At 40.4% G+C, this 25,284-nt stretch overlaps 2 protein-coding genes across 4 annotated transcripts; one reads left to right on the forward strand and one right to left on the reverse strand.

Annotated features, from left to right (window-relative positions):
- The first annotated feature begins 86 nt into the window (after nt 1-86).
- Nucleotides 87-9,538, forward strand: LOC118414474. The gene is made up of 14 exons (XM_035818532.1): nt 87-180; nt 2,335-2,433; nt 2,607-2,705; nt 2,835-2,936; nt 3,079-3,177; nt 3,337-3,432; nt 3,749-3,874; nt 4,076-4,216; nt 4,549-4,621; nt 5,046-5,165; nt 5,719-5,966; nt 6,487-6,751; nt 7,176-7,241; nt 7,392-9,538. Exons 1-14 carry the CDS (start codon nt 100-102, stop codon nt 8,618-8,620), a joined length of 2,844 nt encoding a protein of 947 aa, XP_035674425.1. The 5' UTR covers nt 87-99; the 3' UTR covers nt 8,621-9,538.
- A 1,220-nt stretch (nt 9,539-10,758) lies between these two features.
- On the reverse strand, nt 10,759-25,284 carry LOC118413539 (the record flags this gene model as incomplete). 3 transcript variants are annotated; one of them, XM_035817062.1, is given in 23 exon segments in its annotated part: nt 10,759-11,218; nt 11,831-11,995; nt 12,942-13,400; nt 13,860-14,024; nt 14,962-15,420; nt 15,885-16,049; nt 16,733-16,981; nt 17,095-17,299; nt 17,422-17,568; nt 17,768-17,975; nt 18,291-18,379; nt 19,157-19,243; nt 20,065-20,149; nt 20,302-20,381; nt 20,622-20,759; nt 21,960-22,053; nt 22,546-22,638; nt 22,929-23,177; nt 23,379-23,574; nt 23,723-23,829; nt 24,580-24,662; nt 24,758-24,905; nt 25,254-25,284. In XM_035817062.1, coding segments are annotated over 22 exon segments (3,701 nt in total), but the record flags the coding sequence as incomplete, so codon positions are not given.

Consider the following 25,284-nt stretch of genomic DNA (forward strand, 5'->3'; position numbering starts at 1 on the left):
GATTTGTAGTTAAAAAGAAAGTATCTTTCATTCCACCATGTTGCCCGAATAGATTGAATGATAATCGTATGTTTGTTACAGCAAAGGACCGCTCTGCACATGGCAGCCGTGAATGGTTACCACAACATTGCAAAAGCTTTGTTGGAAGCTGGTGCCACTGTGAACGCACGTGCCGATCAGGTACTTTAATAAACCTGTTTGTACATATAATGGCAACCACAAACAGCTTTGTACAACACAAACTCTGTGAGTTCGTATACACATGTTTTAAGAAAAGGGAAGAGTCATGTAAACGTTAGATATAGTGATAGCTTAGTTGCAGATGTATTGTTTATTCAATTGTAATACTACATGTTATAGTACTTAGTCTTTATAATTAGTATCCCATCATGGGATTTGCTGCATTTAGCCCACATGGGCAGGAACATGCAAATAACTAGAAAGGCCGACATTTGCTTGAGAGCAAATACAGCATATTTCAGCCATCTCCCTCCCCATGCAACAATAGGCTATTTCAAAATCACCCATTTGAAAAATCACTTTTACTAATGACGGTTTAACCCAAAAATGAGTCTTACAAAATCCCCCCGTTCAAGAATGGACTCCAGTGCACCCTATGTGAATTTGCACAATAGACCAGTCCAGAAATACTCCCACTGAAACCTTGGCCTTTTGAATAAGAAACCAAATCCAAAATTGAATTTAGCAAAAAAGGTCCCAGTGCATAAAAAGGTATAATAGACCAGTCTAAAAACACTTCCACTAAAATTGAATTTTGAATCATCACCCGTTCAAAACTGAATTTGAAAAAATCCCCCTTCCGTGTGCAAAAAATGGACTCTTCCATGTAAAGTAGAGCAGTCCAAAAATACATCCGCTAAAATAGGACTTTGACATAATCACTGAAGTTCAAAAAATGGATTTAAAAAAAAGCCCCCTCTATGCAAGAATGGACTCTTCCAGAACACCCATGTAAAATTGCAAATTAGACCAGTCCAAAAATAACCCTACTGAAAGACTTTGACAAACTAGAAGTCACCAAAGTCCAAAATATGAATTTTGAAAAATCCCCCCTCCGGGCGAGAATAGACTCTTCCAGCACACATTCTGTAAAATTGCAAAATAGACCTGTCCAAAAATGCATCCACTGAAAGACTTCACCAGTCCAATGATGAATTTAAAAAAAAAACGAACCCCTCCGTGTAAGAATGGACTCTTCCAGATAACACCGGGCTCGCTGATTGGCTGCCACCCCCCCTCTTTAGGATATAGATTCAGGCTAAGTGATTGGTTACCTATCTAATTAGATTAAATAGACATATATGCCAGTAGGTCCAATCTGCAGCTGGGGGTCAACGACCTTAAGGTCATTGACCCCTCTGGCTATTGGAAAATGACAAAAAAATCCCCAAATATATCATTTTGACGTAGTCTATGACAAAAATTATACATGTGTCATTTGAATAAATATCTAGTGCACCCTTTTACCAAAATTTAGGTCATTTGGTTTTAAAACCAGAGCACAATAGCCAAAAGTGTACTTTTTGGTCATAAAATGGCCAAATAATCGCAAAATTGAGCATTTTATTGTACCGAATGCCTCAAGTGTTATTGAATCCATGTGCGCAAATGTCTAGGGCACTCCTATACTAAATTTCAGGTCATCCGGTTCTAAAACCAAGGTACAGGAGCCAAAACTGTCCTTTTTTGGTAAAAAAATGACCAAAAAATCGCAAAAATAAGTATTTCGTTATACTGTACACCAAAACTGATATTGAATCTATATGGGGGACTTATCAAGGCACATCTGTACCAAATTTCAGCTCATTCGGTTATAATACCAGGGTACAGGGGGCCCAAATATACAGTTTTGGTCTTAAGATGACCAAAAACCTTAATAAAATCATTTAAGAGACAGATATGGAAAAAATGAAAAAAAAGTCCAAGGGTATTGGCTCACTCTACCCTTGTGCCAAATTTCAAGTTATTCGGTTGAGGAACAAGGGAGATACCGTGTTCTGAAGATTTGACAGGAGAAAGAAAGAAAGAAAGAAAGAAAGAAAGAAACATTACGAATACAATATATTTCACCATACCTATGGTATGGCTGAAATATAAAGATCATTCAATATGACTACTGTGGTATTCTATTATAACATACTGTTAATAAACAATTGTAAGGCCATGCCAAAGTGAGAAAAATCGACTTTCAAAATCAAATTTTCTGTTGTTGGTACTTTGTCCAAACTGTTTCTGTTAACACTTTCATCAATATAAGTTTATTAGATGTTTTCATTCCATGTTATGATAAAAGCTGTCTAATTATCCTTACAGCAATGGACTCCAGTACATTTGGCTGCCATGAATGGCCACCCTGAAACTGTATCAATTTTATACTTAGCTGGTGCAGATGTGAACTCACGAGACGAAGAGGTGGGTAGATTGACTAGTGGTACAGCAGAAATTCCACACATTTCTGTACCATTGCAAATTTTAATGTTTTCATATGTACCTTGCAGTGATGACTTGACAGCTACATGTACTGCTGAAGATATTCAAGGTAAAATCCTGTTGCCATACCAAATACCAGCTATTGTGCTTTACAGGAAAGGATTCCTTTGCACATGGCAGCTCAGAATGGCTACCAGGAAACTGTGTCAGTGTTGCTGAAGGCTGGTTCAAATGTGAACATAAAGAACAATGAGGTAGGTACAATAGGCATATGTCAGCTTTGTAAAGTTACGATTGAATTTTTAGGTAAAAGAATTGTCATCAGCGTCTAAGCCTGAGTCCTTCCTATGCCATTTGAGGAATTAATCTGATATATTTTATAGGAAAAGACTTCCATGCATTTGGCAGCCATGAATGGACACCATGAAACCGTGACTTTACTGGCAGCTGCACCAGGTGCAGATGTGAATTCGCAGGACAATAAGGTTGGTAAATCATTGTAGGAAATGAAAACATGCTGTGGCATCATGTGAGATTTCCTATTTTTGTCAGTGTTATAGCTTCTGTTTATTATGCCAACAACAGTCAGTCCTATTGCCTAAACCAAGACCATCTCGTTTTTCACAGCAAATGACTCCACTGCACTGGGCAGCCCGCAATGACGACTATGAAACTGCATCAGCTTTACTGGCAGTTGACGCAGATGTGAATGCAAGGGACAAGGAGGTAGGTTACGTGGTATCGATGAAGACTTGACTTTTATTTGGATCCACATAAGAGCGCAGTTGATTTTGTGTTATTCTGATGTATACACACACTCCGGGGCCACTTCAGGTTTACACGTGACATGGATAAGACTGAACATCCTGTTTATCCTTCCAACAGAAAAGCGTTCCTCTCCACGAAGCTGCCATACACGGTCACCCTAAATGTGTGGAGGTACTGCTGCAGTACGGGGCTGATGTTTACGTGAGGAATGAGGTACGTTTTCGGTCACGCTAGGTCATTGAACAATCTACTTGTGGTTGGAATGACGAGTGACAAACTGCATAATCATGGCCTGTATTGCTTTATATACTAGAATGGACCCACCACACTTATCTTTTTAAAGATAAATGTTGGGGTCCATTCCAGTATATAAAGTTCTTTAACATGCTTAGGGTGTTGCCTTCCTGGCATCAGGCATGTATGCAAATGAATAGCGGTCACAATTGTAATTCGGAAAATGTTGACAAAACATTCGATAAGCTTCTATTCATGGAAAATTTGGCTCATATGTTACATATTTTGTTTGCAGACTGGTTTATCGGCTAAGGACATTGCAAAAGATGTAGACAGCAGCAGCATCGGTACCGATAGAAATGCGGAAGAAGTGATTCGTGGCAGAAAGGAAATACTAAAGCTTCTGAAAGAGGAGACTAATGTGAGTTGCTGCACCTTTCATTGAGTTGAATTGGTCTGTAAGTTGTTGCACCTTTCATTAAGTTCATCAAGAGGTGGTGGTCAAATTGATATTTCTTACATTGCTTGGTTCAATATAATACCCTTGGGTGGCCCGATTCTGAGCTTGCGTTATTCACAATTCGTTGGAAAAGTGGTCTAAAAGATAATTACCTCTTTACAGAGAATGTCTCAACGCAAGAAAGAGTCCCAAGCTGTACTTGTCCGGTTCTATGAAGAAAAGGGAATGACAGAGGTGAAGAAGGATTGTCCGTTGATACAAGCAGCAGCAAATGAGAGTGGGAGAACTGTGGAGCAAGTTAAGGTAAATAAGCGATAAGCTGTTTTTCATACATACATGCATTTATACATACATACACACGTACACACATACATACATACATGTGAGTCACTTAACCAAATTTCGACACATAGTATCTAACATAGACCATATGGTATAGATGGCATTGCCTTTGCGTCATAGCCAATCAAGTACTCAGCTTGCTTAGTCGGAATTGTTCATTCAGGAAGAGGGACAAGAGTTAAAGCAATTGTGATAGTATATGCTATATTGATAGCATATGTGGAAACAAATAGATGTGGATAAAACTGTTACATACATGTAGAAATCTGGAATATCGTTGTCTGAACCTGCAGAGTTTTATCAACTATCGCAAGAGAAAGGGGAAGAGACCACTTCAACCAGATGACAACCCAGGCGATACAGCAGGTAAGAAAAACAGAGATACAGGAGATCATGGCCGTTACAGACAGCCCACAGAAAAGTTGAGAAATTTGAAAGAGTTAAGCTGTGTGTCTTATCATTCATTCTCTCTCATAGGTCTTCACAGAACACATCAGCAGCAAATTGGTTTGGATTGCACATTAATCAATTTTCCTGAACAAAGACAAAACATTTGAAGAGCACATGTGCTTTCTACAATACAATACAAGACTTGGTTTGATAAACTTGTAATGTCTTTCGGGCTTTGGTGAGGTAGACTTTGAACAGTGTGTAAAATCATACACCATCGTAGGGATGCGACATTGCCACCCAGCAATTTTTGCTTTATGATACGATAGACAGAATACTTCTTGAATCTATGCTTAGCATTTACTTTGTTCTTTATTCATTGTAACAAAAATCATATCAGGTGCAGATGGTGCCAAGAAATCTAAGACTGAAGACCCACGTGTGGAGGGTGCGGATGGTCGAGGAAAAGCTGGCGGTTCATCACAGAGGACAGAAATGTCCATGGAGGTTTCTAGTACAGGTATAAGCAGGCAGTAGCCACTAAATTACACAAGTTAGATTCATAAGCTCAGCTGAGCAATAAATAAGGAGGGCAAAAACAACAGAGTTGAAGGTTTGTTTTCGTGACACTTTCCGCAAACAGTTATTCTTTGGCCACAATTTTGAAGAGCTGGCCACAAGAATTGACTATTGTAAGTAAATGTATATTCTAATGTCGCATTATATCTTCTATCTATATCATATTGATAATGACATGGTATTATGATAATTCCAAAACTATGGACAGTTGAAGTCTATAATTAATCTTGTAATGTTTAGAAAGAAACTAGAGGTCCTGTGCGAAAATAGGACTTTGCCGAGAACAATATCAATGTCTACAGCTGCTATGCATTAGTACAGATGCTGGTGGATGATTGATAGAATGTTTAATCAATATTTTGTAAATGTCCTGTTACTTCTATTGTTTGCAAAAAAACTGACAGAGCTTGTGTTTGAACACGTTTTGAAACCCCCTCCATATTGCGTGATACTGTCACATAGACAAAATATAATAAAACTTGTTGTTACTGCAGAAAAGTTTGAAAAGTTGAAGTACCTGTTAGAGGTGAAAATAGAGGACAAAGTACGCAGTGAGACCTACAACAGGCTGGCAAGGCACGTGACTGAGTCAGGACTGTGCTTCCGGGACGAGCTGCCAGGAGATGGAAACTGCATGTTTCACGCCGTGGTCGATCAATTTTTCTGTCAAGAGGGCAAAAGGATCAACCACTTGGACCTGCGCAAGCAAGCAGTCAACTTCTTGAGAGAGAATCCGTACAATGTAAGAAAATAATGGTGACTGGAAAACTTTCTGAAGTATGAAATATGTCATAACTGAATTTGATGGCAATGTGTGTGTGTTGTATGTTCTTACACTGACTTCTTAAGCTGACTACCACACACACACACATATATTATGTAACTGTCTCAAGGTATGGAAATCAAACCACGAAAGAGTCGTAAGATATCCTGCCCAATATCTCACTGATTTGGTCTTTGCAGATGATCTTGACCTAGCTGCTGAACGCATTAAAAATGCAAAAATGCTCTCGGAGAATCTGCATCCCTAGAGGGGCTCTATTGAAATGAATCAATGAATCAAAGAGTCCATCAGTTACATCTCTGGAACACTCACTCACTCACTCACTCACTCACTCACTCACTCACTCACTCACTCACTTTATTTATTTACACACATACACACGCACGCACGCACGCACGCACGCACTCTATGTGAGCCGAATCAAATACAGTGCCATCGCTGACTTTGTATATGCCATTGCCTGAAATTGCTTTTCTAGAGCGGCGGTGACCACCTACGTGCCTTTGTTCCGGATGGGAACTGGGACAAATACCTGGATGACATGTCCCGCGATGGGACTTTGGGAGACCACATTGTCCTCCAAGCCATGGCAGACATGTTGGGCCATGACATCAGCATTGTGTCTAGTGTAGAGGCGGAAAACTATGTCACCATCTTGACACCAAACAGCAGGACAAGTTCTGCACCTGGCCCTCCCCTTCTCCTTGGCCATTATGCAGAGAACCACTATGCAAGTCTCAGTAGTAAGTTACATATCTTTTATGCATAACAATTCATCTGAACGATTGTGTCTTAAGTACTGATGGCACATTTTTCGTCTTGAATGTGCCGTGTGACAAAACCAGTTATCATCACTTTATTATTGGCAATTTGTTGCGTGAAAAGGTAAAAAGAATACAAGCACTCACAAAATGCTACGAATGAGGCTATCATCACTAGCTCGTCTTGAAAATCTTCGTTTTGCTTCTTGACCGATTCCAATGTTGTCAGCCTGGATGGGGATTAAATGGGTCAAACAAGCCAGACTTTATTGTTTGCAGAATTAGACACGTGTGAAGGCTAGTGCAGTAGGTTTCATTCCATTTACGACACCATGACCATGAGCATGATAAGTTCTGTACTTTCTTAACGCTTTCAATAGACAGTACATTAAATGTTTGTTTACAGGTGAAGTAGCAGGGCGTAGTGCTAATCAGGTTACCACTTCACAAGAAACTTTGCAGCCAGCACAAGGTAATCATGGTTTTCGTAATTTTGTGTGGAAACTAGTTTGAGCTAAAAAGGTTAATGTTTTTTCAACCCTGCGCATAACACTGTGTGCTGTCGTGCCATGGAATTTAAGACTTGACATTTTGTTCACACCAACGTTTTTTCTCATTTCAGCCGCTATTTCTGTCCTGTTAGTAAATGACGAGTACGGTACATCTCGCGGAGGTATCTCCACCATGAACCGTCAGGTGGCGCGACTCTTGCTCCGTAATGGCGCTAAAGTTTATGGCACAGCTCTAACAGCAACTGAAGACGACAAGAGACGTGCCGCCAAGGATGGTCTGAACTTGCTTCTGCCTGAATGCGATGATGATCAGCGAACACCAACTTTGGATTGGTTGACCTATTACAGCCGTGAGCACTTCCCAAACATTCCACGGAATCTACAGTATATCTTCGGCCATGTAGATGTCACAAGCAAAGCTGCAAAAAACATCAAAGAAAAACGCTGTCAAGACGCAAAGCTGGTCCTCTTCAACCATGAGATGCCAGAGGACACGAGGTACTACAAGCCAGCTAAGAAAGCGATGCGTGCAGCAGACAAGGAAACAAGGATAGTGGAGGATGCCAAGTCTGCAGATGCTGTGTTCTCCGTGGGAAGTAGACTCTACAGTCATTTCGAAACAGAGTACAAGTCCCTTGAAGACAGTGAACCGAGACATCACTACCTGTTTCTCCCAAGGGCATCCGAAGTATTTGAAGAAACAGATGCAAAACCAGGAGGACGAAATAAAGTAGTGCTTTCCTTCGGAAGAGTGTGTGAAGTGATGGCGCAGAAGGGCCATGACATGGCAGCGCGGTCCATTGGATATGCTGCAGAGAAGATCGACAACATGAGTTGGGTTGTGCGTGGGGTCGCAGAAGATGCAGATGACTGGGAAAAAAGCAAGAAAATTCTGGAAAGGAAGATGCAAAGCCGCAAGATCAAACCCATCTTACGTCCCTACGGTACCCAGCAAGAACTTGCCAGGGACATCAAAGGTGCTCATCTGGTCCTGATGACGTCACGCTCGGAGCCGTTTGGGTTGGTCGGCCTGGAGGCCATCGCAGCAGGTGTTCCTGTACTCATATCTGACCAGTCAGGTCTGGCGGATATGATCAAGGACTTGATCAAGCAAGACAAGTGCCACGCAGACCTGAGGCATAGGATCGTGAAAACCAGTGTGAAGGAGTCCGACGTAGAGGAAACTGCAAGAAGATGGGCAGAGAAGATTGAAGACAGCTTGGAATACTCTACAGAGGAGTTCAAGAAAGCAGCCGAGTTCAAGAAGAAGCTCTTGGGCTCCAAGTACTGGGAAGAGTCTCACAAAGATCTGCTGCTTTTCTGTGGACTGATTGAGTGAGTTCAGACTCTAGACAGCATCTGGATTACAAGGTGTCAGATTTGAAATTCAGCTGTAATGGTTTCAACAATCAGGACAATACTGTCACTGATCCTGACGTGTAACCTAGCATTTAGTATCGATGTTTTTTTTTAGTTTGTGTGTTTTCGTTTGTTAGATTTATTTTAGTCTCAAAGCAGACCCTACGGTGCCTTAGAGATAGTATCAAAGCTGGCAAGGGACTTAGTCTAGCGGCACCAGGTGCCCGTTTGACTCCCTTTGGCCGGCTACATTCCTTGGCCAGCTTTGATACTATCTCTTAGGCACCGTAGGGTCTGGTTGGAGACTAGATTTATTTCACAATGTTTACAAATTCTGGCCGTCATTTACCCTCCTGAAACAGCGGTGACATTATGAAAATGATTTACATATTGTGGCTGTAATGTTTTCTTATGGAAGCTTCAAGACAAGCTGTAATGTTTTCTTATGGAAGCTTCAAGACAAAATGATGATGAAAACTTTTTCCAGATAGGTGAAGGAATCTGGTGTTTAGGCATCTTGTTGTAATTGTGATATTCATTAGAAAGTCAGCTATCCTTTTAGTCTGCATAACCTTAGTGAATATATAGCCAGGAAGAGAAAGCCAACTGCATCTGTGTGTGTGTATCAGTAAGTTCACGGGCGTGATAATTTGGAAATGTCCAACCTATTATTGAAAAAAATGCCCGGTTTCCAACCCACCGCCATTCCCTTTTCTCCTCTAATTATTTTTCACCATAGTTATAGTGTAGTATTTGCCGCTACGTAGAGTTTTCTTAATGATTAGTTTGTTTTCGTAATGTTATAATGTTGGTTTCCATTCTACTGACTTCTGTCGATGTTATGGGCTTGTTTCTGTTGAAAAGTACGAGAATAAACCTTTTCTCTTTGTTGGCCGAACGCGTCTCCGCCTCCAGTTGTTTACAGTTAATTTGACATATTTGTATGAAAGACAGCTACTGGTTAAACAATATTTGTAGAAGGTTCCAATAAAGGCAACATATACTTTATATTTTGACATTTTTATCAACGGTTGATCAGCTCAGAGATTGACACTGATCTACAATGGGGCCCTGCGTTATAAAAACGACCCCCCCTCAAGTGTAAGAGTTCTCAATTGGGCAGGGATATTCGGCACTCTTGTCTTGTGACTCCCTCGCATAGTCAGCTCTGGTGTTCGACTATCATAACAAATTTGGTTTTATTATGAAGGGCAATGAACGCTCTTTTCAACAATTCATAATTCTATAAATTAATAAAGTAACAATGGAGAAATGATTTATCAAATTTAAGCTTCCATAATTTTTGTGCCTAGTTTATATTTGTTTACTGTTCACACATCCATCCATCCTGATACAATAATTCAATTACAAAATCACATTGAACCATCACCATTTTATTTAATGTCCCAAAAGCAAACGTTACAACAAAATCATAAACTCCTTTGATATCGCCAGTCTCTATGACAGATTTAAAAGGTTGCCATTTTTTCTGTTGTTACTCTCAGATCATTCAAAAGAAGCCATACATTAGTTTGACTTATCATCCTAGAATCTTGACATCAGTCGTTCGTCTACAATGACAACAAGATCAACATTTTTTCCTGTCCAATTCAAACTTTGTTTCAGCACAAAGGAAATATGATTCCATGAGTTTTTAGCCCATAGCCCATTACCCACAACACTGTAAGTGCTTGTTGTGGACGACATCCTTCATTTCTATTGTCTATTTGTAACAGATGCTCTTACTTAAAGTTATGTTCAGAATTACTATTCCGTTCCACTATTTCTTTTCTAAACTTTTGGGAATTGCTCAACCCGAGCGTTTCCTACGTTTCTCTTAGTAATGTGGTAACGTTACGTATTCTATCACCATAAGTGATCCTTTATCTATAAAGTTGAGTAAATAAAACTACAGTGGCTCCTGGAGCGATCGCATGTGATTTTGAAATATTGCGTCAACATCCTGCATTTAATTTTTGTAATGATGCTCTCTTACAATGACTGATCATGATCAGTTCATGAACAATAAAATGCATAAAATTTTATGGCTACAATGCGGTACATTAGGAAATAATTTTGTTAGACAAGGAGCAGACAAAACAGGTTTGTAAGACAAGTGGGAATGCTTTGATAAGATTTGTGCAACAACCAAAAAACAGTATGTATAAACCAACAGTATGATAGCTTTGTACTCCTTTACCGGAGAAATAACACAAACTCGGAGTGTATTGATACTGTGAGTAAATGGGGACAGCTATAAGTTGATAGCATGCTCCATACACTAAGAATGTTCCGAGAAAAGAGTGAGAGATTCACCGCTAAGCTGAATCCACTACAAAATATTTCCTTTTTTGTTACATTTCTGCTTCATTTTGACTGATACGTGGCTTTCCAGCATGTCGCATGTTTCAAAACATCAAAACATCCTGTTACAGCTAAGAACTACAATTGTCAGGGGGCAATGAAATATAACATACTGTATTTATGGTTGAAGGTAAGATCTCGCCGACTTTCAATCTTTCATGGTATATGGATCGTCAGCCTCCATAGCACGGATGACTCCATCTTCCATAAGGATCTGGTGATGGAATAACAATATAATTAGGTAATGAATAATACCCAACTGGGGTAGGGTGCCAACTCTGGGATTGGGACATATATCTACCTCAGTCGATGGGATTAGTGTTGCCTTGTGTGGGATATAGCATCCAGACCAGAGATATCCCAATTTCTGTTCCATCGGTATTTTTTTTACCGTGAAAAGGCCGTATATAGATAGTCGTTAACCCAGAAATATCTAAAGGAGGAATTCCTACTACGTACTTTTGATATGTGATGTAATGGTGCCAACTCGAATGTGATGTTATCTATGTCTCCAGTGCCTTCAAAGTAGAAGTCAAACCCGACATTGTATCATATAGTTGATTAGACACTAGTTTTTATGTATCACACCATCTAGTTTCCTTAGTCCTTGAGATTGTATATGCAATTAGCCTTCGGGCATGATTTTGCAAATCAAGAAATAAACAAACAGTATGTCACATATCAGGCTGCACGTTTTATTAGACGGGAATGATGCTACATGCGATGTGCCGAAAACAATGTTTTTCATGTTGCGGCATCTTTAAAGTATCAACGTTTGCTGAAGGTACCGATTTAAGACAAAATTTTGACACGGAAATAAACTTACGTTATCCATAGTTCACACAGCCATGACAGGTGCAGTGAGCCGCAGTGCTCCCACACCACCCGCCATTGGAACAACAGGGAGTAGGTCCTCCCGGGTTACACTGGGCGGGGTTGCCTCCTTCTGTTGGGTGGCTTGGTCCACAACGATGGTCATCTCTCCACTTAGCTACAAGAAAAACAAGCAATCAGTTTACACGTATCTATTGCTAATAATCATTGATTTATACAATCGTATGTGTTATTTGAACAACAGGTCACGTATTAAGATATTTTTAGCTAGCTAGGGCAGATGACTTAAACTTGTACAAAGGCAAACAGTGCACTTACATCCGCACGTTTTTTTACCTTTGTCCGTCCACGGCACTTTGTTTACATATATAAACAATTAGTTTATATCAACTCGTGCCCCAATAGTGCATCTTCAGTGACATCAATAGCACATTTCGAAGAAATTTGAATTCGCAGATGTCATACATGGAAGTACTACTTATTTAAAAGGAAACTGCATCGTTTTTGTCGCATAGTGGTTGAAGAAGTTGAAGTAAATTGTGTAATTTTAGTAACATAGATTATTTTGTCTGTGAAACGGAGGGTTTGTATTGGCTACCGCTTGCATGTCAGAACGATGTTTGTCAGCAAGATAACTAGAGAAAGCATGGATGGTTTGTTTTGTTCTTTGGTATGTGGATGTAGCTCTTTATAAAGCAAAATAATGGCAGGAATTATAACTTGGTAGGGCAGGGTGTTATGGTTTTGTAGCAGAACTTCCGGTTTTGATATTTTGTGTTCTGGACTTGCTCTGGTCGTGATTTTTCAGTGGTTGGTAGCTCTTAGAACTAGAAAGGATAAGAATGTAAGTAGGTTTTGGCCTCCTAGCAGATTCCCTTGGGCGATAAAGGCCAATTTTGTGTCAGAATTTGACAATAATAAGTCAAGAAGGTGTTGAGGGATCATAATGACCATTGGTATGCAGATAGTGTATCTAGCAATTTACATAATTGTAGACTGGTTTTGCAAATCAGGAGCTAATTTGCATAATGCAATAAGTAAGTGTAGAAATGTGCTACACGACGTGCAGTGCGATCAATGCTAGTGGAAAGGCCGGGCCTTACCTGGACTAGGATTCCGTGGAGATAAGACTCCTAAGAGGTTCAGTTCTCTGAGCCTTGGCTGAAAGCCTTCGGAGGTCTCAGTGATCAACAACCTCCAGTACCGCGCTGTTGCCTTGAATCCACCAAACTCCTGACGCCGGTCCGTCCCAACCTCCACGTCAGTAACTGACACAACATCCTCCCAGTGGAATGGACTCCAAAGCGTCGACTTTTGCAACTTGAAGGCTTTAATGTCATGGACGGTGTTTCCATAGTTGTTGAGTGCGATGCGGGTCAGGGTGTGGGGCTCTTTGAGGTCAAGGACGATGTGTCGAGCGGAGTGCCGATCGGTGCCGACGGGGTTCCAGTATGTCCCCGCGACTCCATCCAAAGCTTTTGCTGCATCATGTGTCACTCCGTTGCTGACCCACGGTGTACCGCTCGAGTCCACAACCCATGACGAATCCCGTGCCAGCCATTCTGGTGAAAAGGCCGTACATAGATAGTCGTTAACCCAGGAATATCTAAAGAAGGAATTCCTAGTATGTACTTTTGATATGTGATGTAATGGTGCCAACTCGAATGTGATGTTATCTATGTCTCCAGTGCCTTCAAAGAAGAAGTCAAACCCGACAATAGTATTCATTGTATCATATACATGTGTAGTTGATTAGACACTAGTTTTTATGTATCACACTATCTAGTTCCCTTAGTCCTTGAGACTTTTAATGCAATTAGCCTTCGGGCATGATTTTGCAAATCAAGAAATAAACAGTATGTCACATATCCAGCTGCGCATTTTATTAGACGAGAATGATGCTAGATGCGATGTGCCGAAAACGATGTTTTTCATGTTGCGGATATTTTAAGTATCAATGTTTGCTGAAGGTAACGATTTAACTTTTTTAAGACAAAATTTTGACACGGAAATAAACTTACCGTATCGATAGTCCTTACAGCCATCACAGGTGCAGTGAGCCTCAGTGCTCCCACACCACCCGCCATTGGAACAACAGGGAGTAGGTCCTTTCGGGTTACACTGGGCAGGGTTGCCTCCTTCTGTTGGGATGCTTGGTCCACAACGAAAGTCATCTCTCCACTTAGCTACAAGAAAAACAAGCAATCAGTTTACACGTATCTATTGCTAATAATCATTGATTTATACAATCGTATGTGTTATTTGAACTACAGGTCACGTATTAAGATATTTTTAGCTAGCTAGGGCAGATGACTTAAACTTGTACAAAGGCAAACAGTGCACCTACTGCACGTTTTTTTACCTCCTGTCTGTCCACGGCACTTTGTTTACATATATAAACAATTAGTTTATACCAACTCGTGCCCCAATAGTGCATCTTCAGTGACATCAATAGCACATTTCGAAGAAATTTGAATTCGCAGATGTCATACATGGAAGTACTACTTATTTAAAAGGAAACTGCATCGTTTTTGTCGCATAGTGGTTGAAGAAGTTGAAGTAAATTGTGTAATTTTAGTAACATAGATTATTTTGTCTGTGAAACGGAGGGTTTGTATTGGCTACCGCTTGCATGTCAGAACGATGTTTGTCAGCAAGATAACTAGAGAAAGCATGGATGGTTTGTTTTGTTCTTTGGTATGTGGATGTAGCTCTTTATAAAGCAAAATAATGGCAGGAATTATAACTTGGTAGGGCAGGGTGTTATGGTTTTGTAGCGGAACTTCCAGTTTTGATATTTTGTGTTCTGGACTTGCTCTGATCGTGATTTTTCAGTAGCTCTTAGAACTAGAAAGGATAAGAATGTGTGTAGGTTTTGGCCTCCTAGCAGATTCCCTTGGGCGATAAAGGCCAATTTCGTGTCAGAATTTGACAATAATAAGTCAAGAAGGGGTTGAGGGATCGTAATGACTATTGGTATGCAGATAGTGTATCTAGCAATTTACATAATTGTAGGCTGGTTTTGCAAATCAGGAGCTAATTTGCATAATGCAATAAGTAAGTGTAGAAATGTGCTACACGACGTGCAGTGCGATCAAGGCTAGTGGAAAGGCCGGGCCTTACCTGGACTAGGATTCCATGGAGATGAGATTCCATAGAGGTTCAGTTCTCTGAGCCTTGGCTGCCAGCCTTCGGAGGTCCGAGTGATCAACAACCTCCAGTACCGCGCTGTTGCCCTGAATCCACCAAACTCCTGACGCCGGTCCGTCCCAACCTTCACGTCAGTAACTGACACGACGTCCTCCCAGTGGAATGGACTCCAAAGCGTCGACTTTTGCAACTTGAAGGCTTTAATGTCATGGACGGTGTTTCCAAAGTTGTTGAGTGCGATGCGGGTCAGGGTGTGGGGCTCTTTGAGGTCAAGGACGATGTGTCGAGCGGAGTGCCGATCGGTGCCGACGGGGTTCCAGTATGTCCCCGCGACTCCATCCAAAGCTTTTGCTGCATCATGTGTCACTCCGTTGCTGACCCACGGTGTACCACTCGAGTCCACAACCCATGACGAATCCCGTGCCAGCCATTCTGGTGAAAAGGCCGTATATAGATAGTCGTTAACCCAGGAATATCTAAAGAAGGAATTCCTAGTACGTACTTTTGATATGTGATGTAATGGTGCCAACTCGAATGTGATGTTATCTATGTCTCCACTGCCTTCAAAGAAGAAGTCAAACCCGACAATAGTATTCATTGTATCATATACATGTGTAGTTGATTAGACACTAGTTTTTATGTATCACACTATCTAGTTCCCTTAGTCCTTGAGACTGTACATTTGTATATGCAATTAGCCTTCGGGCATGATTTTGCAAATGAATAAATAAACAGTATGTCACATATCCAGCTGCGCGTTTTATTAGACGGGAATGATGCTAGATGCGATGTGCCGAAAACAATGTTTTTCATGTTGCGGATATTTTAAGTACATGTATCAACGTTTGCTGAAGGTACCGATTTAAGATAAAATTTTGACACAGAAATAAACTTACGATATCGATAGTCCTCACAGCCTTCACAGGTGCAGTGAGCCTCAGTGCTCCCACAATAGCCTTGACTGGAACAACAGGGATTAGGTCCTCCCGGGTCACACTGGCCAGGGTTGGCTCCTTTTGCTGGGAAGCTTGGTCCACAACGAGAGTCATCTCTCCACTTAGCTACAAGAAAAACAAGCAATCAGTTGACACGTATCTATTGCTATAACAATCATTCATTATACCATTGTGTGTGGTATTTGAACAACAGGCCATGAAGGAAATGTCTACCAGAGTAGATGAAGTTAAGGAGTTCTAAACTCCTGAATAGAGTGCTATTTTCCGATAGATATCAGTTTTACTTTTAGGAAGTATAAAAATGCATACAGTGTCATTATACGATAAAATACCGGCCAGTCCTGCGTGCATCAAAAGGCATTCAGTCTCCTCAAGTACTCTTTGATTAAATCAGCCTATAGCTGAATACAATGTGTTTAACAAGTCCTGACAAAAGCTTGGTTACAAATCAATTTGAAAGGTGATAAAAAAGCGACTTGTTATGTGCTCTTTGATATCTTGTGAGCGAAATTGGCTGTCTTGGTGTGCTTATGGCCCCTCATTTATGTCGAAAATATTCATGATGAAGGAAGTACGTATAGAAAATGCATAGGTTGGGTCTGCATGGGTTTAGTGAGTGTCATCTACAACCACACGTCGCGTAATTAACCACAAGAGGACTTATGCAAAAAGTCGGCTGATTACGTTTACATTGATCTTTTTTGTATATATAATCTATTGAAAAATAACACCCTCTTCTTGAGTTCAGTACCCCCTTTAAACAATCACATGGTGCATTTAGCACTTACATCCACACGTCTTGCCATCAGAGGCTACTTTTTTATCGGCTGGGCACGCTGAGACGCACTGGTTACTTCCATCGTCTTTGACGACGACGAAATCCTTGCATATGCATGTCACACCATCGGCGGCTGCTATGGTATCGGGTGGGCATTCTGCGACGCACTGGATGAGTCCGCCACCCTTGGGGATGGAGAAATGCTTACACGAGCGGCATTCTGTGTCAAGTCTCGATCCGGGGGACCTTGGAATACATCCTGTATTTGTATCGAAACAGAACTATCAAACTGTTGTACTCTGTTTATTAAGCAAGAATCTACAAAGAAATGCCATTCAAATGTCATTAAACAAGACTTCTGGAAAAGCTCACCGTTACACTCGGGATGACAGTCCTCCACACAAATCCCATCCTCCAAGACAGTTCCCCCTGAACATTCCATCTCTCCCGTGGCTCCTCCCTCGATGACTCGGGCGTCCATGATCTCCAAGTCATTTTCCCCGGTGCCAAATGAGTAGAAACGAATGCCGAGTGGTGGACTCTTATCAATGTAGACCATGTAGACCAGTCCTTTTTCCTGTTGGCACAAATCGTTCAAATAATCTTTGAACAGTATCTCAATATACCAGTATTATACCCCAGAATCAACATATAACGTTACCTCATGTACATCTAGGAGTGTATTTAAACATCACTTACGGAAGTGTCAGAGCCGATGCCGTATTTGATGTAGGTTTGCATTTTTTCATTGTCTTCCTCCAGACAGATGAAGTAAGGCTGAAACAGCTTGGGGTCACCGAGACTTCGGGCTTTCTTCGCTCCCTCATATTTTACCAGTTGCATTCCCTGAGTAAGGCATGTTATACAATTTAGATATGTAATTCCTGTGTATGCTACCCATAGGTTTGTGAGATGATCTTGTCTGCGTAATTTCCTGTTTTTAAAAATCTTAAATCAGAAAAGACCCATGATCGCAAAAGCCAGACCTGGTTGTACCCAGTTGGTGCTGGAGGAAATGCTATGCTGTAGGAAATGCTAGTGTTACCTTGTAGAGCGCAACACCTTGGAAACTGATCTGGACATGGTACCAGGTTGTCTTATCCCTCGGAATGGCAGAAAATACGACAAAAATGTCGCCTGCGGATGCCGCAAAGAAGTACAGACACCTTCCTCCCTCCTCCGCGGGCTTGATTTGGTACGAGTTGGACCACTTCACAGTGCAGGGCGCTTCAACTATACTGGCCATAGCACCTCTGGTAGGAACAACAGAGTAACATTTGATATCAGTAAATCACACATTACACATTTTACGTAACAAAACCATTCATATGTATTTGCAGGTGATAAACGACACTGTCTCTGGAATAACCCATGAACGATACCAAATTGACCATTTCAATGTTCCATTACTATTATAGTACTATCTCATATATTTCTTTACGACTGATAATAAGAAAAGGCAGACAAAAATGAAAGCTTAACAACCCTGCATTTTTTTTGTTATTTACACTGCAGTGTGACATATATATATGACTTGATCCTATTGAGAGGATTTTAACCAACTTAACCCTTTTGCTTGTGAGTGCTCTAACGGGCTGATATATTCAGCTCTGGCAACATCCTTGTTGGCATAGTTGCGAGGCAAATTCTTCAATTCCTGTAACAAGGACAGAACAAACACAAATTATTTCGCCGATGAAGGTTAGACATCCAAAAGCACGCCAAAAAGCAGTCTTCCATTACAAGCAACTGGATATGATTTTGGTAACGGTCAGACGTTTCAGATAGCATCCACTATCGTTTCTCCAAGATCACTTCAATGTCACTAACGAAAGATACTAAATGCTATTTAAGATGTCTGACCATTTCCAAAATCATATATAGTTGCCTGAGTAACTGTGTCTTTGGCGCACAAATGATTTCATTCCACTTTTTTTAAGTACACGTTTGTGCATAAAGCAGATATATGGAACTACAGGGACGTTTTGCTATATCCTTTAAAGAGGTTAACTGAAGAAAGGCAGGACTTACTTTCATATTTCGGGGCAGGCGTAGACAGAGATGTACACAATTCGATGTACGTTATAAAGATATCGACTAATTTTGCACAACTGAATTTTTTTCCATAAAAGGACTTCCATATACATGTATGTTGCATAGTCATATGGTAGGTGGAACATATACAAATGTACATATGCCAAACATGCAAATAAAGGCATAATTTACATTATCAATCTGAAAATATTATCTCATATTTGTGATGTGTGCAAGGTAGTTATTGGTAAACTCATCATCATGAATTATATAAGTGTGGATTTCCATAAAATTTACAAATTTAAAGCTGAGCTATATACATCATGGAGATGGGGTCTCTAGTTTCTAAAATAGATAAAAACTTGTACAGGCATAGACCTAATCAAAATATAGTGTGTACCTGCTTGGAAGCTTCCTGATCTTGAGGTGTGACAGAAAACGTTCCAGTTGATTCCACATATGTCATCACAAAGCCAAAGCAGGACACCTGAGCATGGAAATAAAAACACATTAATTTTATAAGAACGCTAGTAAAATAACAACAAAGAAATGTTGCATGAACGGAAAAGCAGTATTCCCGGATATAAATGGAAAGAGACAGAGAAGGGAAACGTACATGCCACATCATATACGGAAGAATCAGGGTTGTTGGTTTTGTTAGTGCAAAGATGAAAACATTTTGGAGTCAATATATTCTCAGATATTTGTCGTGCTACAGTATAGTCAGGATACTGAATAAATCGATGGAGTATCTTAGCAACAGGTAACTCCGTATACGAGACGAAACGAATGCGAAACGCCACTGAAACGAATGCGAAACACCACTGAACCGAATCTGGAAAAAAATACAATGTCATGTTTTTCCGGATTTGTAAGGAAGCAATTCCTGAGTCAGAATATTTCTGGATATGTCAGATGTCTACAAAATTCCCGAAAATGGTCCGAATACGTAAAATGTCCAGTGATGTGTCAAGTTCCGGATTTGTCCTGAAATGGACCCCTTTCGCGCAGTGGCTTTCCCTCCACCATTTCATTACTATAAAAGAAGCTTGCTCAAAAGTTGCATGAGTTGCAAGATGAATCATGACATGTTTGTACTAGATATATGTGAAGAATTATGAAGCTGATATAAACAGCAAACTATGGAGTTGTGTTTTTGTACTCACAAAGTATCCCGTATAACTTTAATCTTCAGCTGCGTTGGTAAGCTACTTTTACATTTTCGGTTTAAGTGACGTCAGTTTGTGACACATTCACTGCCTGGGCTGAGTGCGTATCTTACAAAACAATCATGGAAGAAGCATGCACCTTCTTGTTGTTGGTGTCGCCACTCCCACCATTAACATAGCTGTCGTACAGGTGTACGTCGGCCCCAGGGGCGTGACAATTCCATCTGGTAAAGAGAGAATAACATGTTGTTTGTAGGGAATCACAATGACTATTTGTTAATTGTCATTCCAATATGTTATTATGGCACATAGGTATCAGATAATTTTTTTGATACATGTATGGTTGATTAGTTTTAATTTTGCAAGTGACTGTTACCTGTTTCGTGCAAAAACCAGGAAGGCCTCAGTGTTCTTTTGAAGGTCGTAGTTGATGCTTTCAGGAAGATCAAAGATGATCTGCAGTTAAATCAGATCAGAGTATGTTATGGATATAAACAGTATGTTATGGATGTCAAGACATTCTTGTTATGACCTTAGAAAATGACATGTTTGGCAATGATCGACATTTTGGTTGAAACCAGCACAGTTGCTGTGGTAAGGAGTAATAAGTATCAGTGAGCATTAAATCACGACCATGTAAGACCAATGTTTTCTGTCTTAATTGTAGAGCTCTTGTCCTACGTAAAATTGTCCTACCCTGTACGTGTCTCCATTGATGAGTTCCAGCCAGGTGGGGTAGGTAGTTCCAGCAGCACCCCCCCTCAGTTTCAATGCTTGTGTCGTACATCCAGGTTTGCCCCCTTTCAGGTGGAAATCCGTGGTGGGGACAGGGCCCTATGAAAGTATGACCGGGATGATTAAACAGACCACACCCAAAGTACAGTAACTGAAACTACAGACGCAGTGCAATAAGAATTTCCATTCATCTTTCTTCACTAATTGTAGGAATTCAAACTTACACGTGTATGAAAATGAACGTAGCTTACAGGTCTATTAATTTAAACTTCTGAGCAGCTTATCATCTTCAGCTGCTTGAGTGGAAGCAGATGTGAATCCGATTCAAAACCATCAGCAAAGTCTTGATACAGGGTTCTAACTATATAGCTAATTTTCCATTGACTAAGAGGGGCAAAATATGGCACATTGGTTAGATATTCGTAGACTAAACTTTGTGACAAGTTTGGTCAGTTCAGGGCATCTGATCTACAAAGGAATTTATCATTAAGCATGAACGGTTTTGTTGGACAGCCCGCATAGTTCCTCTGGATACTATTTGACATAACCACGCAAGCTTTCTTAAGCTTTATTCTACTTTTTTTTTTTTTTTTTACTCAATGGTCACCACGTAACAAGGCCTGAAGGCCACTCAAGGTTACGGGTTACATGATTGGAACTGTAACAGCAACTCTTCGCCCTAGGTCAGAAACATCATGATTGAGACCAGCCCAATTGCTCACTATGAGTGAGGACTAACTGACCCAATAGGCGAAGCAGGGGTTACGAGGGCTGCTCGGGAGATTCCCTACCACTATTTTTGGCCGGAATGGTTTGATCCACTCGGGTGGATGTTCGCACATGTGGCGGGTTCTTTAACGTGCTTGGGGTGTTGCTCTCTCCAAACACGGGACTTCCATTTAACGTCCTATCTGAAGGACGGCTCGAGCCGAAGCTAGGTACTCATTTTTACTTGAGTGAAGTGGGGAAAGTCATGTAAAGTGCCTTTCCCAAGGGCACAAGATCGGTAACACAGCAGGCGGATTCAAACCCGCAACCTCTCGGTCACGGGCCGAAGAAACTGCCACTGCGCTACACGGTCCCATACTAGTTAAGTTTTAAAAGAAAGAATACCCTGACGAGGCCACACAGTTAGCCATTTTGGAACAAAACAAAACAATGTTATGTCGAGCCCCAAAACACCACAAACAGGCATTCAATGCCCATTGTTATCCCAAATGTGATAAGGTGATATCGCATAATACTCAAAATATGACCAGAGATGGAACATTATACGAGATTACTTTTTATGCACCATACCTCTTCCATGTAAATAACAATTGCTCTTTCCAATGCGAGGCGTTTCCTATCCATTGCTTCTTCGAACCTCTCTGCAGACGTAAAGTCACAGTACCTGCACAGATTGGAAGGAATGATCAATTGTAACATATAATTAGGTGCATTGTGCATTTCTACTATGTATATGTAGTTGTACTGATTTTTCCTGTACTGTCGAAGCCACATTAAGTGTGTGTGTGGGTTGGGTGGGTTGGGTGGTGATGGTGGACAACTGGTAAAGGTGTCTATGCTCTCCTTCAATTCAAATAAAACATAAAATTGTTAAGTAAAACAATATATGGTGAATACCTTAGGCACCAGGAGATGCTAATAGGTCATAAAGATGTTCGATGACTGACAGCAATCAAAATCATCAATTCAATAACAGTATAGAGTTTGCATAATGATATGTCACTCAGCAAAATACTAAACCTTTATATATTATGATCATCTTACGTGGAAAATAGAGGTTAGAAATTCACAATGTACATGTAAGACAGGGATAACTTTATTTGTAGCCCACAACATTTACATTACTTATTCAATCTTCCACGACTTAAGGATTTACCGTTTCTCATTTACAGTCTCAACTCCATGGGTCTTGTTCACTAGCTTGGCGACCTCATAATACTTCCTTCCTGTGCCCTCCTCGGTCCTGAGACTATGGGTTTGTAATTAGAATATAAAAAGGTTATACACAAATACTATTTAGACAAAAAAGAACAATCAATTACTTACGTACTGAAAAAAGCCCTATGTTCAGTTTCTTCTATTTAATTCACTGGAAACCAATTGTTTGTTTGCGACATCAATGAAAGAGTTGAGATTTACCCTAAAAAGATGAAACATAATGAATGTTTCACCCTACTCTTTGTTCGCAGAGGGTAAATTAAATGCAGGACCAATGTTGAAAGTGTTGATTTGGAAGTTAGAATATATCATTGAACTCACTTTTCACTGAAGCAACCGCTTGCAGCATCACCAATGTCAAAAGGGAACAGAAGCCTGTAGTTCAAGTTTAACAGCTCCGACATGGTGCCCATGAACATCTCGATGGGTTTGGGGAAGGTGGGGATGGACTTCAGCCACTCGGTAAAGGTGTCTTTGAACCCGGTTGAGTAGAAGTCAGCTACGATGGATGCAACTTCCTGGTCGCCTCCTTCAATTGTCACGTGGGTGCTGGAAGTCTTGGAAGACGACCTGTAAGTTTTAAGATGTCAGTTATTTACAGAAGATTCTTCTTTCAAGCAGACGTTAACAAAGTGAAAGTGATCTCGTACCATTTTAGTACACTGGGAACATGTCTGGGAATGTGCACGGTATGTACAGTACAACCAAGTCATATAACCTTACCCCGACAAGTGTATATTATATGAATAAGAAGGAAAATTGATATCATACGAGGATCCACTGGACATCCCAAATCCAGCGTGACCACCGGCGTTGAAAAAAAGAGAATTATAAGAGGCCTGGGCTTGAATGGAGAAATCCTCGAGACTTTCAGTCTGTGAGGCCTCTTGAGTCTTGAACAGCTTGAAGGAACCGCCAAACGTTGCTGACTTAATGAAATGAGTTCCATAGCGCAAGATGAACTTTTCTGTATACAAAAAGGAGTACATTTTTACTGCTAATGACTAAAACTAACTCGGCATGGCGGAAGAAATAACAGGACAGCATAATCTACCTCTTGTCCATCGCACAAGATATTTTGTTTAGGAAAAGGAGCATCTGTGACTAGAACTTACGAAGTTGTGCCTTCCCCTCAATGAAATGTTTTGGAAGAGACAAGAAATCCCGCAGGAAGGGCAGACTCAGGGTATCCGGCGAGATTTCATCCAGGAAGATTTCATACCTAGAAGTGAAATGGCAACAAGGGTCAAACTTTCTCATCAAGCAAAGTTACTAACCTAATAAGGCAAAGATAAGAAGACATGAATATGTACAAATGTATCATTTTAAAGAGATGGTCAAAGTCATCATTCATCTACTCAGCACAGAATTAAAAAAATAAATGCCACCAGAGTTCCTTCATCTTCGTCAAATGATGCTAACCTTTTCGACTGACACACATCAAAAAAGCATAAATCTAAATTATCGTCTCAATCCAACTATCAGAAGCTGTTGACAGAATGAAAGTCATATCTTACCAAAAAGAAGGGTATCACACCATTTCCTGGTCAATTATGAATGAAATCCTGAGTTGCAAAATTATTGTTTTACAACGTTCACTTTCAGTTAACTTCCAAATGCTACAAGTACAAAATTCACCATAATCAGAATATATATAGTTTGTTGAGACTTCTTCAAACAAGCTCCTCATTTCCTAATTCATTCATCCTAAGTCGAGGTTTCTATCTTTCTCTGTCACATAAGCCACATAGTCGAATAGCTCTATCATGGAATGCAATGGATCTATAATATGTTTCATTGATTGATCAAATATAGTCTTGATTTGCATAATAGTTGCATCTAATTATGGCAAGCATGACTTAAGCTACCTACATACCAAAGATCACGATGATCCCTCATCCACTTCACTAGTTATCCTCTTTCAAAGACTTTGAACTAGATGTAGTCATAACGCATGTGAAAGCACGCTCACCTTACTACGTTACACTGAATAAGAGACATGAAGGACTGTTTCTCGTTTGATGTCGATTTCCCATATGCTGATTCAACGGCCCCCTGTAAAAAGATACAAATTTTCATTTCAAAATGAAATAGTCAAGACAATTAATTTGCTTTTAAAATTTCTTCAGTTAAACTAAAAGCTATTTTACCTGGAAGCCGAATCCAGAAAATGACATCCCGGCCTTCATCTGAAGGGAATGGCGATAAGCCTCTCTTGACTCGAAGACGTAGGAGGAGACGTCCGTGTCAAAGATGCCGTGAACGTTCATGTTGTCCGGGACATCCTCATCGTGATACCTGCGGTGCAGTCAAAAGACTCACATTAGCAAGAAGGGTTGTTGTTACATTGTCATGAAAAAGAAGTTAAACCCAACCTGTTTAGAAATATCCAACACTAGTATTACAGTACAATATTGTTCATTACTGTCCATTGTCACTTGTATATCTACTATGTTTATACCATGCACTTGCAATTAGCCCTCGGGCACGAACTTGCAAATAAACTTCTATTATATAAAACACAGTGTGTTCAGTATGTGAAAAGGCGTGGCGTGTAAATGTGTGTGTGTCTGAAAATTCTCTCTCTCTCTATCTCTCTCTACATACAATGGGAAATGAGTACAGCAATGCATCTCTGATACGTACGTCGCTCTGTTCTTACAGTTTCTCTGTACGA

This window comes from Branchiostoma floridae, chromosome 4, assembly GCF_000003815.2.
Source record: "Branchiostoma floridae strain S238N-H82 chromosome 4, Bfl_VNyyK, whole genome shotgun sequence".
Classification (NCBI taxonomy): Eukaryota; Metazoa; Chordata; class Leptocardii; order Amphioxiformes; family Branchiostomatidae; genus Branchiostoma; species Branchiostoma floridae.